The sequence below is a fragment of the Engraulis encrasicolus genome, chromosome 4, assembly GCF_034702125.1.
Source record: "Engraulis encrasicolus isolate BLACKSEA-1 chromosome 4, IST_EnEncr_1.0, whole genome shotgun sequence".
Classification (NCBI taxonomy): Eukaryota; Metazoa; Chordata; class Actinopteri; order Clupeiformes; family Engraulidae; genus Engraulis; species Engraulis encrasicolus.
This window is the reverse complement of record NC_085860.1, coordinates 4431163-4447468: the sequence shown is the minus strand read 5'-3', so window position 1 is coordinate 4447468 and position 16306 is coordinate 4431163. Positions and strand designations below refer to the sequence as shown.

The 16306-nt window shown below is 39.2% G+C and overlaps 1 protein-coding gene across 1 annotated transcript; it reads left to right on the top strand.

Moving 5' to 3' along the window:
* Positions 1–11254: 11254 nt before the first annotated feature.
* LOC134447214 (UDP-glucuronosyltransferase 2A1-like) lies at positions 11255–13172 on the top strand. Its single transcript, XM_063196570.1, has one exon. The coding sequence runs from the start codon at positions 11516–11518 to the stop codon at positions 13088–13090; it is 1575 nt and encodes a 524-aa protein (XP_063052640.1). The 5' UTR covers positions 11255–11515; the 3' UTR covers positions 13091–13172.
* Positions 13173–16306: the final 3134 nt, after the last annotated feature.

The window sequence follows — 16306 nt, the reverse complement described above, 5'->3', positions numbered from 1 at the left end:
ATCAAAACGGCTTCATTAAAGACCGCCAAGCATTTCATAACATCCATAGAGTATTAAATATCATTCATGCGAAGCAGGAATGCACAAACACGGCAATAGTATCACTCGACGCTAAAAGTGCCTTCGATATGGTCGAACATGGATATTTGTTTGATATTCTGAGGCGATTTGGGTTTGGCGACTATTTTTGCAGCTTTGTGAAAATGCTGTATCGATCCCCAAGCGCAGCAGTCACAACTAATCTCGCCACATCAGAACCCTTCCAACTACAGCGAGGAACAAGACAAGGGTGCCCTCTATCGCCCCTTTTGTTTGCATTAGCAATCGAACCACTGGCCATCGCAGTTAGACAAAGCAGGAATATAACAGGCATCAAAATAGGCGATGCTGAGAACAAAATAGGTCTTTTTGCTGACGATATACTTTTGTTCCTGACACAGTTAAGGGATTCAATTCCCAACCTGCTGGAGTTAATAAATACTTTTGGTTCGTTCTCAGGGTATACTGTTAATAAATCAAAGTCGAATATCTTGTTTCTTAACCAATCTGAAAGAATCTCCCCACCAATACAGACCCCGTTCACCAACACTAGCAGTTTTACATACTTGGGGATCAAAATTACACCCACACCAGAGGATTTAGTAACTTGCAATTATAAGCCAGTAATGGATTCTGTGACTAATATGATAAAAAGATGGTCAGCAATGCCAATTTCTATGGTTGGTCGAATCAATAGTCTGAAGATGACAATCCTACCTAAGTTTTTGTACCTATTTCAATGTATACCACTCCCACCACCACCAAACTTTTTCACGAGCATGAACAAACTCTTCAGAGACTTCATATGGAATAACCGCAAAGCAAGGCTTCGCCTTACTCTTCTCTACTTGCCTTTTGATAGAGGAGGACTAAAACTTCCTAACCTCAAATTGTACTACTGGTCATGTCAACTGTGGACAGCCTCTTTCTGGTTCAAATCTCATTTAAGCCTCTCTTGGGTTGATATAGAGAGATTTACATCCACCAATTTACCTCTTCAACTGTACCTATATTCTGCAAAACCAGGGAAGCTTAAGAAAAACACAGACAATCCATTTGTAAGAAATACACTATATGTGTGGCATGAGGTCCATAAATACTTGAAAGATATTTCTAAGTTGTCACAGTTTACTCCCATATGGGGAAATGAAAACTTTCCACCTGCAACAATGGACAAGGGGTTTAAACTGTGGGCGGATAAAGGCATTGCCAAAATAGCAGACCTTTTTCAAGATGGAGTATTAATGTCATTTGAAAAAATTAAGCAAAAGTTTGATTTGCCTGCTAAACATTTTTTCAAATACCTACAGATCAGAGACTTTATTCACAAGACTCAAAAGAATATTTCTTTACCCAAACTATCTGCAATAGAGAATATAGCTGTGTGTGTAAGGCAAAGAGGGGTTATTTCTATGTTTTACAAGACCCTACTACTTGGGACACAAGAATCCTCTGAGGAAAAAAGACTTGCATGGTGTATTGACCTGAAACAGGAAATAACGGACTCTGAATGGCAAACTGTATGCAAGAAATCACAAACACAAACATGTAATGCAGGTCTCAAACTTATACAGTATAAGTGGGTCATGAGGCTTTATATAACACCTGAGGTTCTACACAAGTTTAATGTTAACACTCCTGATGTATGTGTAAAGTGTGTAACATGTAAAGGTACACTCATCCATTGTCTATGGTCGTGCACAAAGCTACAATCTTTCTGGAGAGAGGTTATTCAAGTGCTTTCTGCTATAACTGAGACGGACCTCCCTCTCTGTCCTAAACTGTGCATATTAGGACTATTCCCTAAGGACATTAAGCTCAACTCCACCAACAGGAAGATGATCACCCTCTGTTTACTACAGGCCAGACGGACAATTGCACACGGGTGGAAATCCACATTGAGTCCGAGTGTGAAATGTTGGCTTGAGAACATTGTACAAGTTTTGCCAATGGAAAAAATCACTTATTCACTGAAAGGAAAACACAACGTGTTTGAAGATATATGGTCATCCTTTCTGGAATTTATTGGAGGCCCCCAATTTCTTCTAGCTCTGAACTGACATTCACTGCCTCTATCTTGAACCGTACTTGACAGAATACTGCTTTTTGAACTGACTGGTGTAAGCATATTCCATACTTTCTCCTACCTGTACCATTGTTTATTTGTACCTTTCATTTTTTCTTTTACTTTCTTTGTGTGTATCTGTGTGTGCTCGTGAGTGTCAGGGTTTTGTGTTTACCCTGCACATTTGTATTGTTATTATTTGAAGAAAAACCAAATAAACAAATCTGGGAAAAAAAAAACCTCGGTCTCAGCGTTGATCTGTAATAATAAATACCAGCATGTATTTTAGTTCGTTAGCAAAACAACTTAATTTTGGCACAAGTATGCTACTGCTTCTGGTAACACATCTGGTAAGCCATCGCTTAACACAACATTGAAAGCATCATTTTGAAATAGCGATCTGGAAATACCATATAAATGTAGCGGTGTGTAATTACACATTCATAATTTTTTTTTATTAGGCTTCATGAGCCATGACAAGTTTGGCGAGCTAGCTTATTTGTGCTAGCTAATGCGTATGATTGGACATAATTATGCATCTTACCTTGAAATATGGACCAGGATCCCTCTTGATGTAATTTATTCATTCATGCCGAAGTGCCTGCTCTTTGGCGAAACGGTGGAAAGTCTGTCCACGGTAGGATTTATTTCTCTTTGAGGACGTAGGACTACTTTGGGCACACAGCAGTGAGGCGCCAAACAAGTGGGTGTGCAGCCGGGTGTACCCCTGAAGTGTACCCCTCAACGTCTTTCGAAAGTTCCGGGTGAATAAGGCGAATTGAAACAAAACAAATACTCGATGAAAGGAAGCCTCTAGTCTTCAAAACTTACACCATTCACAGAGCTGGACGCTCCATACTCCAAAAGGAAACTTAAACTTCATAAAAAACGAAATATTTTCTTTTGATTGTTTCTAGCTCTTCTTCTTCTTCTTCTTCTTCTTCTTCTTCTTCTTCTTCTTCTTCCAAGTATGTCTGGCTGCGGACTGTAGCGCCATATCCCTCTCTATATCCCTGTCGGCCATCTTGGCCCAGGCATCCCATCCATGTCCCTGTCGGCCATCTTGGCCCAGGCAGTCAATGCAATCATGTTGTACGGTTAAAAACCCACATCCCTGTCGGCCATCTTGACTAAGAATCGTTAAAACTACCATGGGACATTTATTGATGCATTTAACTGACGGTTATTGTATTGCAGCATTTTGTTTAAGAGTCTGTTAAAATCCACTAAGCAGCAAAATAGGCCTACTTAAACATTAATATTTTACTTTTTTTGTTTAAATCATGACAAGTTCAGTGTACACAAGTCCTACAATGTACAGTCATTAAAATTCACGGCAAAGAACCTTGAATTAATGAGTATTATTGTTGCACTTACCTTTGATTAATCACATAGGCTGCATGTTAAACAAAGATAACCCAAATATAAACATAAAATGCATTTTTCTTTGATTTAAACTTGTCATGATAAAAAAAGGCCGCCCAAACATCCACAAGTCCCGATAGATAGGCCTACTTCTAGCAGATATTACTGTTTAAAGACAGTAATATCCAAATGGAAAAGACAAGGGAAGGCCAAAGTAGCCTATGTTTTCAATTGGTTCAATTCAATCAAATTTGTTTATTAGACAAACACAGCTTCAAATCCACCAAAGACGGACCAGGACAATCAAACAAAAACAACACAAAAATAACTTTTAATTAAAATATGAATAATTACATATGTGCAGACATTTAACTATGTGCACTCTCAGCCTCTGAAGCATCTTATTTGTTAAGATAAAAATGCCATCCAAACACAATACTAAATGAAAACAATTGAAGTATAAACGTGCACATAAATAAAACATTTACTACACATTTCCAAGAGTGGCTGTTATTCTGATATCATCCAGGAAGACCGTAATGGTGAGATTAGAAAAGAACATTTTCTCAACTGGAGTTGTGTTGGAGTGTGTGGGAGAGTCAAAGGAAATGTTGGGAGTGTGTGTGTGTGTGTGTGTGTGTTTGTTTGTTTGTGTATGAGTGTTAGCCGTTATAAATCGAATACAAATCCACAGGCTCAACTAGCTTATTAGGTACTTATCTAAACACTGTTGCACTGAAATGCTGACCATATTTTGGTAATAACAATTAATTCGCCTCGCATCTTTGTTTCAGTTGGCCAAGTGGTTGCTTACCGCAACACCACTAGGTGTGCGCAAGTTCATTGCACTGCCAGACACAGACCTTGATGATACCAAAACTTTAGGGAATGTGTGAGTGTTATAGTGGGCACATGTTGCCAGTACGGCTAGGTTTTGCGTGTCCTGGCACTCCTTCGAGAAGTCCTCCGTGTCCTCTTGTATTTCGAAGTCGAACACAAAGGGCTCCATGTCCACCTCCACTCCTCTACCCGTCCTTTCAACCCTTATTGGTCAGCAGTCACTGCACAGTCTGGTGGAGGTTCGTCAACAGCAGGAGCTCATTCTAAAACAAAACAATTCAGGAATCATGTGTGAATTGTAGACACATACTGTGTCTCTGAGGGCACACTTGTGCACCTCAGGCATTAGGTTTCAGTGTGTATGGCAGATTGCAGGGACCTCGAACTCAGGCCCGGGGGGCAAATCTGGCCCGCTGAGTCCTTTTATTCGGCCCACAAGGTCATTTCAAATGTGCATTACAGTTGGCCCACACGCCATTAATGTATAGTGTATGAACATGAAATTTGGTGTCACAGGAATATAAGTGGCCACAGGCCAATGGAACAGCTCACACTAATATGCAGCACAATATGTGCAGTAGTGGAATGCATTGGCACTGCCCTTACAATTCGATTACGATTCAGGAGGTAACGTTTCATTTCAAATCGATTCAGTCTGATTCTATGATGCATTGTAATGCATTACATTTCTACTAAAAGCAACGCACATTTTTATCGGTCATGAGACAGTACAAGCACTGAACAACATTTTATTGGCTGCTCTGTGTCCTGTAATTCTCCAGTTTTCAATGCTTTGAAGTGCTTTAATTTAATGTAAAGTTCATTTACTCCGGAAATGCCCACGGAAGTAATTGAAACATAAAAAAATATGCTGCATCAATTTGGGCATTTGCCCCGCTTTGCCTAATCGAATATTGTTGACATCACTAATGTGCAGGCACATTTCAAATGTCATTTATGGGTAAAGAGTGTGTGTGAAATTTAAGTGCATACACACCGAATTTGAGTTTGACACCCCTGGCATATTGGTTATGCATTGAAACATTGTGCTCGAAGTGCATAAGTGCGCCATCTGAGACACAGCGATACTGTATAACACGTCACACTCACCACACACACCACCTGGCCGCTAAACAAGCACACCAAGTTGTATTAAAATGTGTTGGTTGGGCCCCAAAGTGTCCCATTTCACGTGAAATTACCCCACAAACCATTATATATTTTTTAAAATCACTTGTAATGTGGGTTGCACTCATGAAATAACAACTCATCTCTGTTTATGCTAATGGATATATTCTGCCATTGAGTTAGATATGTAATGTTTACCTTTAACCTCTTTCTTCTGAATATAATTAGGTAACATTTTTCAGGTGTTACTGCTTAAATCTTACATGACTGGTATGCATACTTTTTCAATACATTGATCACTTGGTTGCATTACTCCTTCATACTATGCGCTACAACTGATCACCTTGATCTTGTGATTGTTTTGGGTGAGGGCTGGGCAGAGTGGCAGGCTGGCTGTGGAGAGAGGATTAAAAAAAGAGAGAAAAAGTTAAAGACGCGATGGAAAAGTCCAATCGTCATTGTGACTCAGCACACATTGAAATGACATTAATGCTGCAGCCCAGTTGGTGCCCCAGGGGAGCATTGGAGCAGAATGGTACCATGTGCAGGGTGGGAAATGGGGAGAGCACTTGTTAATAATAGCCCTCTCCAATTTGGCAGGTTGGGAATCAAACTGACAACACTCAGGGCACAAATCTGACTATAACTTACCCATGACTGTTTATCCTTTAGTCTAAGTAATTAAGAATTAAATAAGCTTATTTGTGGTTAGGAAGTGTATGGGTTTAAGAAAGAATGACATTTACTTTATTTTATGGGTAAGCCCATCTTATTCAGGTGTTAGTCTCACACCAGAAGTGTGGACTGGTTATGGAGATGTTATGGGAATGTACATGTTGTGCAGTTGGGTGGCATCTTTAGCATGGTAGTCATTTCACTTCATACATAAATAAGTATGCAGAATATAAAATAAAATAGGCCTAATTACCAGACAGTCTTACAAAGTTCCTCCACTGTATTACCAGGCAATGGATGAGGAATAATCATGTCAAGCATCACTGCAGTGGTTTCTGTAAATAAATGTCAGAAATTTGTGTTAATAGATGTATACCGTGATTACAAGAAAATACTCGGAATGACAGGTTTGACATGACAACCTAAGACAAGGTTAGGCAGCATAAGCAAGGTTATCTCATCACATGTAAACGAGTGTCTCACATCACGAAAGAGTAAAGCTACCCCTTCTCCCTCCCAGCGTGTTTATCAGGCGGTGTATTTTTTTATTTTACAGAACATACTTCATCTAGTGCTAAACAATATCAACAAAGGCCATCAGAGGACTGCATACGACAAGAGAATGCTAGAGCTCTATTCCGCCTTAGCTTTTCGTGCTTTCTGGCATTCAAGCAGACTGACATTGCATCTTCTTAACATTGAAACTTCAAATAAGAACCACTAAACACCTGGTCAGACGCACAAAGCACATCAGTGGGATTTGCAAGGCACTCTCGTCTACTCCTGAAAAGGCAATGATACAAGAAAATGAGATTATTTAGCTTTCAAGTCCGACTTTCACTAGTTCTAATTCAAGTGCAATTGAGAACGACAGTTACAGACGATTAAACTATAATCTGCCATTAACAAGTTTATCAGTCCCCAGCAGGTTGTTGTGCACCACGTACCAATAAATATCATAAAGTCAGTCAACTTACATGTCTTCAAGTTCTCACAAGACGTCTTCTTTGACATTTCTTCTCCAAACCCAAACTGATGGTTTTGCTGAGTAGGGCCTAAGCATTCTTCAGATTTCTAGAGCGATTTACTTACTTTTTACGTGCCTAAAGATACGCTTAACAGCCAAAACAAGTTATTTATGTATACATTTTGCAAACCCCCTAATTGTCTTTTTCTGTAAACGTGTACTACTGCTGGCCCGGCGTCCGCGGTAATGTGATACAAAATGGCCGACAGGGATATCAGCGCGGGTCGCGGGGGGGAGGGAGGAGGGGGGAGAGAGATGTCCCGCTGCAGTCCGCAGCGAGACTCATCTCTCTTCTTCTTCTTCTTCTTCTTCTTCTTCTTCTTCTTGTGGTTTTTATTGGCGGTTGGCATACGCAGTGTTGCATTACCGCCACCAACTATATAGGCTAACTATGCAACTACAAGGGGTGGAGCTTCGACGGAGGAATGACAAAAAGAAAGGAAAAAAAAAGAAAAGAAAAAGAACGGGAGAATGGATAAATGAAAGAATAGCAATGGGTAGAAATAAAATAAATAAACAAACAAAATTAAATAACTCACTACTTGAATGTAGTTAACTAAATCCTATCATATAGGCCTGTGTTTTTAAGGAACTTGAACACAAATCTCCATGCTGACGGCAAAGAAAAGGAAAATAATTTCTCTAGAGAGAGCCTGGTCTCACCCAGTTCTCTGATCTCCACTAGTAAAATATACCTTTCCCTGCTATATGCTTGGCACTGTAATAAAACATGATTGACAGTCTCCATTTCCCTACAGTTTACACATTGACCTGTGGCATGCTTGCCAATGATGTGAAGAGTGTGGTTCAACCTAGTATGCCCTATTCTTAATCTAGTGATGATTTGCTCTTCCCTGCGACTCCAACTACACTGTCGTCTAGTGGGGACCTGCTTTTGTACAGAGCGTAGGAAGCTGCCCTTACTCTCCCTGTCCCACTGTCCCTGCCATACCCCTATCATTTTAGAGACTATAATGTGCTTCACTTCTGCTTTACTAAGTGGAATGTTCAACTGACCCTCAGCATTTAGAGCATCCTTAGCTAGCTGGTCCGCAACCTCATTGTTTCTAGCTCGACTGGCTCGGCAGACGACAGACTGAAGTGAACGGCTCCAAGGGAAGCCACAGCCGGTTTCAAAATAAAAGTCCCAAATCGTAATTGTCACAGTAAAGGTTCTGCTATTTCAAATTAATTTAAGTCATGTTTTTAACAATAACAACCCATCATTAATTCATTGTTTCACCAGAATTACCTCTATTTATTATTCCATTTTACTGTGTATGCTTTTTATAAACTATTTATTTTACATTTTCAATAGGCATTTGTCGATTGGGTTGCAGATGAAATAGACTATTAAACAACTAGAACAGCATAAATAAACAGAGGAAAGATATCAACCTAATCAGCTGATTTATTTTATTTATTTCAATGACTTGAAAATAGAAGACAGTTCAGTGCAATAGAAACTTTAACTTAAAGGTGCAATTATATTTACCAATATAAAACGTAAGATTGTTTATGACTGAAAACTCAAAATTGGGAAGGTCCACTTTTTTGTGTATTAATGTAATAAACATTAAAACCACTGCTAAAACAAAATATTTGACCACCAGCCTTGAACCACAAGAGTACAACAGTAGGTGCCATCCCATTGCCAACTAGGCCCTCATAGGCCTATTTACACAAGAGGAGAAGAGAAAATAGAGAGGGAAAGAAGAGAATGATAATAGAATGGAGGAAGAAAGGAGAGATGGGTGAGGAGGAGTGAATGGCAGAGAGGAGTTGTTCTCTTTCTCTTGCGCACACAGTCTTCTCTTATCTTCTCTCTGTCCACCCTCTTTCTGTCTCTGTCTCTCTCTCAACTAATAATTATAATATATTAAGTAATAATTAGTCAACAGTTTATAAGTCACTTGTTATGCTTAAGTTACTGTTGATATGTTAATTAATTAATCATAAAAGTATTTTTAATAATATATTAAGTAACTTATTATTATGTTCTATTAAGTGTTACGGAAGGACTAATAAATATATTTTAAATGATTTATAAGTAATTAACAATAGTTTAGTTAATATTAACACTTAAAAATTATTTAATTACAATGTATTAATGATTAAATAATAAGTACTTAGTTAATATTGAACTATAAATTGTAAACTACAACTAATAATTATAATATATTAAGTAATAATTAGTTAACAGTTTATAAGTCACTTGTTATGCTTAAGTTACTGTTGATATGTTAATTAATTAATCATAAAAGTATTTTTAATAATATATTAAGTAACTTATTATTATGTTCTATTAAGTGTTACGGAAGGACTAATAAATATATTTTAAATCTTTGTAAGTGTTTAGTATACACCTACAAATGTATAGTAAACCTTTAGTTAACTAATAGTTAACTGTTTGCTAACTGTTTGCTAACTGTTTATTAACTGTTTATAGCGGAAGGTTATTGTAAAGTGCTACCGAATTCATTGTCATTGACCAATCTTCATAACGTGTGCAAATGGTGTAATGTTGGGATGTTGGACATGTGCTGGGGGCAACGGCATTGTTTGTATTTTTGTCATTTTATAGCATGTTATTTTTGTGGTACCTGACAGTTGTGAACGTAAACTGTGTAGCCTTTGTAAGGTGTCGGAGGTTGGTCGGACCAAGCATCCGATTTAGGTCAATGATTAGGCTAGGTTAATTCCCCTGGTGTGAGGGGCGAGGTCTATTTAAACCAGCCGTGGTTTGTGCTCGAGAGAGAGCGTCAGAAGCAACAGATGAAAAGCTGTGCTCTGAGATTGTGTATTAAATTGCAAGTCCTGCTGTTTATCGGATATAGCAGAGACTGTGAGCAGTTAACGTGTCAGAATCTGAGGTATTATCTGAGGTACCAATTTTATGTTTATTAAGTCTGTGCCAGTTTGGTCATTTTCGTTTGGTTGCCAAACGAAACTTCGGAACAGTGATTTAATGGTTTTCGCTGTTGATGGTTTGAAACACGTTCCGGCGCGCTTGTGCCAGACTGCCATCACTAGAATAAGCTACCTGCCAAATTGGCAAGTGACACTGGTACAAACGCACTATATATTTCTAATAAAAAGAGAATAACACATTACCAAGCAGAGCTGCATGGGTTTGCTTCTCTACCAAAAAAGCAGAGTTAGTTAGTTATTTTCTATGGAAATAATGTGCAGGGGTGGATTAATGCACGGGCCTACCAGGCCCAGGGGTCCAGAGGCCCCAAGGGGCCAGGCCAACTTGGTCCCGCGGCCACGATCCAAATCGGCCTTCAAAACCACCACCGCAATAATAATCTTTCCAAGGTGCTTCATGTTCTAGCCAATATAGGGTGCAATGAACTGGTATAGTCCCTTGGCCCAAGGGGCCAGGCCAGCGTGCCCTGCAGCCACGACCCAAACCGGCCTTCAAAACCACGTTCGCAATAATAATCTTTCCAAGGTGCTTTATGTGCCAGCCAATATAGTGTACAAACTTTCAGTCATGATTGATGGGTAGTAATCTCAGCATACAGTATCATCACATGCGTGGCAATGTGACATTTTGTCATCTCAAACATCTCAAACCTGAGGGAGTGAATGAGATGGAATTTGCCATTCCTTGCCATAAAATTGTTTAGAATGCAGGAAATTGCATCTAAAAAAATATATTCTGGGGGAGGCCCCCCACACCCCCCCTACATAGATTGTCCACCCACCAACAGCATCCCCTGCCAAAAATGTATGTTGCTGTACCTCTGCGCACACATCATGCACATAGGCCTTCATAGTTCTGCCGCACTCTATAGCATGGGGAAACTGGTGTGTATCGTATTGTCCAATTACCTGATAGCTGTTATAACTGTGATAGTTCTCTTAGCATGTCAGATTAGCAGGGTTAAGGTGCGTTTGTTGGGGGAGTTAGGGGGCCAAGACCGTGTCTGGCCCAGGGGGCCATAATTCCTTAATCCACCCCTGATAATGCGCCTTTAGCAATTAAGCCATCGGAGTAATGTTGGTATTATCATGCGGACCTTTCCCCTTAACCCCCCACTGTAGATCAGTTGCTTATCTGTTGCAAGATCACTGAGAGTTATCAACCCTAATCACATATTAAAAAGGGAAAAAGAGAAAATCACTCTAGCACTGAATTTTACACCATGCATTTATTGGATGCTTGTTTGTGAGTGCAATGCACTCACACGTGCATGTCCATTGTGTGAACTTTAGACCTGTATTGGTGCACGTAGTAGGAGAGTAGGCTTAAACATTAACAATAACTCAGGTGTCTAGATGACATTGCAGAAATGCACCTACGTACGTACTAGACAGACACACGCTACCTGACAAAGACACTGTAACTGTTCTTCACACAGATCAAGATGCAACTCTTCACCATGACAGCATTAATGCTGTCGACAATTCTGTCCTTGAGCTCAGGGGGCAAAGTGCTGGTCTTCCCCCTCGAGGGCAGCCACTGGGTGAACATGAAGGTCATCATTGAGGAGCTGCACTCCCGAGGACATGAAATCACTGTAGTGAGACCTTCAGACAGCTGGTACATCAAAGAGGACTCTCCTTACTACACTGCCCTAACTCTTCCTGCCGCTGGAGGACTTGATGAGGAGTTTTTTGTCTCTCTTGTCAGCAACCTGATCAAGATCCGGAGAGAACAGAAGTTCTTCTTGAGTCGTGTGATGTTCGAATTGGAATTGATGGATAGATTTTCAAAGTTGCATGAGCAAATGGTTGAAATGTTGACAATACTGTTTGAAGACAAGGCTCTCATGAAATCACTGATGGATGCCAAGTTTGATGTTGTTTTGACTGATCCAGGTGTAGGAGGTGGAGTCTTCATAGCTCGATATTTTAATCTGCCAATGGTGTTTAATGTCAGGTGGACAGTACATGGAGAGGGTCACTATGCCATTGCTCCCTCCCCTCTCTCCTACGTCCCCTACCCAGGTGCTGAGCTAACAGACAAGATGTCCTTCTTTCAGAGAGTTCAAAATGTTTTTACATACATGTTCAGCTTGTATCAGATTTCCAGCATTATTGCACCCCACTATGTACCATTTGTCAAACGCTACTTTGGTCCTGACGTCGACTACTTCTCCCTGTTCCAAGATGCCGACATCTGGCTCATGAGGAATGACTTCACCTTTGAGTTCCCACGCCCGACTATGCCCAATGTGGTGTACATGAGTGGGTTTGCATGCAAACCTGCTAAAGCACTTCCTGTTGACCTGGAAGAGTTTGTCCAAAGTTCAGGGGAACATGGAGTCATCATCATGTCCTTGGGAACTCTGGTTGCAGATCTTCCGAGTGACATTACAGAAGAGATTGCAGCTGCTTTTGCTGAAATTCCCCAAAAGGTCATTTGGAGACACCAAGGGCCAAAACCATCCACTCTTGGCAACAATACCTTACTGGTGGACTGGATGCCCCAAAATGACCTACTGGGCCACCCAAAGACCAAAGTGTTTGTAGCTCATGGAGGCACCAATGGTGTCCAGGAGGCCATCTACCACGGTATTCCAATAGTTGGCTTGCCTTTGATCTTTGATCAACCTGACAATCTATCTAAGATGGTAGCGAAAGGAACAGCAAAGGTGGTGGACATTACCACCATGGACAGAGCAGTGTTTGCAGAGGCGCTAAGGGAGGTGCTGCATGAACCATCCTACAGGGAGAACATGCAGCAGCTCTCCAGGATCCACCATGACCAGCCCATGAAGCCTCTGGACCGCGCCATCTTCTGGATCGAGTTTGTGATGAGGAACGGAGGAGCTCCTCACCTTCGTACACAGTCATTCAGGATGTCCTGGATTGTTTATCATTCTGTAGACGTAATACTGACACTGATGGCTGCTCTGCTCCTCTGTCTACTGATTGTCTTCCTGATCATCAAGAAATGCCTCTCAGTCTTAGTTAAGAAGAAAGTGAAATCTGAATAACATGTTCACATTATCTTAGAATTCTTTGAATTACACATTCTGTAAAGGGCAAAGAATTACTACATATTTTCAGTGTCTGCTAATATACTACGTAAATCTCAAAAATCTTTTCTATTCCTATTTATTCAATTTGAGAAGAAGGAAGTTAAAGCAATGTATAAGTTTTGTTGCATTTTCCCTTTCCTTTATAAAAGGTTTTTAAGTATCAGACATGGGCCTTTTCATAATTAATACTTAAAGGAACAGTCCACCCTTTTTTGATTTTCACATATTTGCAGTATTTCCCAGCATTATTCATGAATGTGCATAATAATTTTCGTCTATGTGTTTCCATTGCCTAGTTTAACAGCATAGCCAAATTAAGCGTAGCAATGCACGTCTATGGGGGCAAACAAAACATCATCAAATGTACTTATAAAATTAATGTAAAATTCACCAGAGTGCAAAACAGCTATTTAATCCTGTCCTGTGATCATTTGTGGCTTGATGCTAATGCCTCCATTCACTTCCAGTGATTATGCTAAGCTATGCTAATAATTCTGATCCAATAAATCTAAGTACTGAAAAAAATGAGAAGAAAATGATATGCACATTCATGAATAATGCTTGGAAAAACTGCAAATATGTGAAAATCAAAAAAGGGTGGACTGTTCCTTTAAAGGTAGGCATATAATATGATCATGGCCAGAGTAGAGTATTGCATATGCTGCCCATTCCCACATTGTATACCAAGTATTATTAAACCAATATTTGTTGCTCTGACCAAAGCGCAGTAAGTTTTGCAGCTAAAATTCCAAAGGACAGACACAGAGAAGATCCACCTTTTGTGTATGAAAGGTTTAATTCCCCCTGCATTAATGAATACCGTACTTGATGAGTTGTGGCAAATAGGCTACTCACAAAAAATGATTTGGCTATGGGCAGCCTAAATTCTGGAAGGAAACTACTAAAACAAACATCATATGCTCTATCTTAAACATTTGGTAGGTCAAAGTCAGTAAAGATTTTTTTAAGCATATAAATGCAGTCATAAACACCTACCAATGACTGGATCTACAGAGTAATTAAGACACTCATATACAAATGCAGGCCATATTTCCTTAGGGTCATGCTTTACTCCACTTACAGATATGCTGTCTGCTAAGTAGCTGAAGTTGTATTTCCCAAGGGGGATGTTTTTTTTCTGTGTCATCTTTTCAGCACTTAAGTAAAGTGTGTATGCCACACCTTGACTTGCCGCAGTGTTCAGTATTACTCAAGTATGATTGGAGACCCCCGGTGAGTTATTTTAGACACTTAAGAGCAGTGCAATTAGCTGATATGGGGTACATTTCTCCAAACCAGTTAGCAACTTGGGTAGTTGCCAAGGGGAAATTCGATTGCAAACAACGCAGTAGCTAACAACTATATCTTAGGTAAAAGAAAATCTCAAGTGTGGTGTTTTTATGGACCTTCCCTCAAGGTAAGATAAGGCTAATGATTTACCCAGAGACCTTAGGCTACACTTACAAGCAGTAGGCCTACTTCCAATGTAGTAGAACGTATACTAATTTATTACTTCTCCAGACTAAATTGGAACATTTGAAGTGTATAATATGTATACTAATTAGAAATAGAAATAAAACCACATTGAAAATGAATGGTATGTTATGTATGTCTGGTGAGTTAGAATGCTCATAACACCAAAGCACCAAACATGGTATTGTGATGGGGTATAATCAAGAGGGAGGTGTGGGTCAACAGATCATATAAACAAAAAAAAACTTTGGCAGCAAAGCATCAAGGATATCTGGGCTTCCATAACTCCCATGCAATGCCACTGCCATTGACTTCAGTGTTAAACGCAACATTCCAGTGACATGAATAACACTGTTTTTATGTAAAAATCATCTTATCAATTAATAATTAACTGTTAAGTGTCTTTTGTTTTGTTTTTAGTTTTCTTCAAAATTTGCTTCCTTTTATTGCCCTTGTTCCAACTCTTTTGAGACGTGTTATTTTTTTTAATCATCATGAATATACAATATTTTTTGTCAGTTTTGAAGGCTGATCTGTTTTCTTTGTACTGGTCTCCATGAAGGTCTAATGTAAGATTCAGATGTTTTAGTGGTCCAACTTCAATGAAGTTGGAGTTTGTATTCATGATTACATCCATGACAACAGCTCTCAAACACCAGCAGCACTCATGCAGCCCCACAGAAGAGCTGTGTGTTTCATTTTAGTCACCATGCATTTTTCTCCTGTGTTCTCCGTCTTCATCTCCAATATCATAACATTTTAATGCCAGCAGTTCTAAAAAGATTGAGGTGGGGCTCAAGGTTTCAGAGTATAGAGTCCCATTAGCCTTATTTTTTGTGAGAATTAGGCCTGGCAAACCATAAATATCCATTAATATCACAAATTAAACAAGCTTTGAAAATTCTTGACAAAAAAACACTTCACTACCCCCACTGCAATATTTCGGAGAAACATAATTTATTAAGTTTTGAAAATTTTAGAGAGTTTTCAAGCCTCTGTTTAGCATAAAAGATTTTAAATGGTCTTGCCCCAGCTTGTCTTTTGCAGCTCTGCTAGATCCATAAGATCCTCTAGAATTGCATCAGTTAATGATTGTAGTACCATCCTACCGCACAGCATTCGGGCAGTCCTCTTTATCCTACAAGGCCACATTAAAATGGAATGCTCTTCCAGGTAACCTGAAGAGCTGTGGCTCTTTCAAGAACTTTAAATTACAACTTAAATATGCTCTTAAAGAGACCCAAACCTGTAACCATGATACCAACATCTTATGGGAAATGTTTTTATTTTTTATTTTAAAAATATTAAAAATACACTTTGTTTTTGACTGCTGTTTTACTTTATTATTCTATTGTATATTATTCAATTTTTAATGTCAGGGACTAGAGATGAAAACTAGCCCAAAGCTAAAACCTGTGTAGTGCATGGAATGGAAACCAGTGTTAATTTTGTCGACTAGACTAAGACAAAATATATTAGTCGACTAACCTTTTGAGAGTTTAATCGACTAAATTCTGACTAACAAAAATGATCTGTGAAAGACTAAAACGAGACTAAAATGTTGAGGACTTTAAGTCGACTAAATAATGACGAAACAAAAATGATTTGTGAAAGACTAAAAGTGACTAAGACTAAGAACTAACTTTTAGTCGACTAAATTCTGACAAAAATGATTTGTGAAAGACTAAAAACGACCAA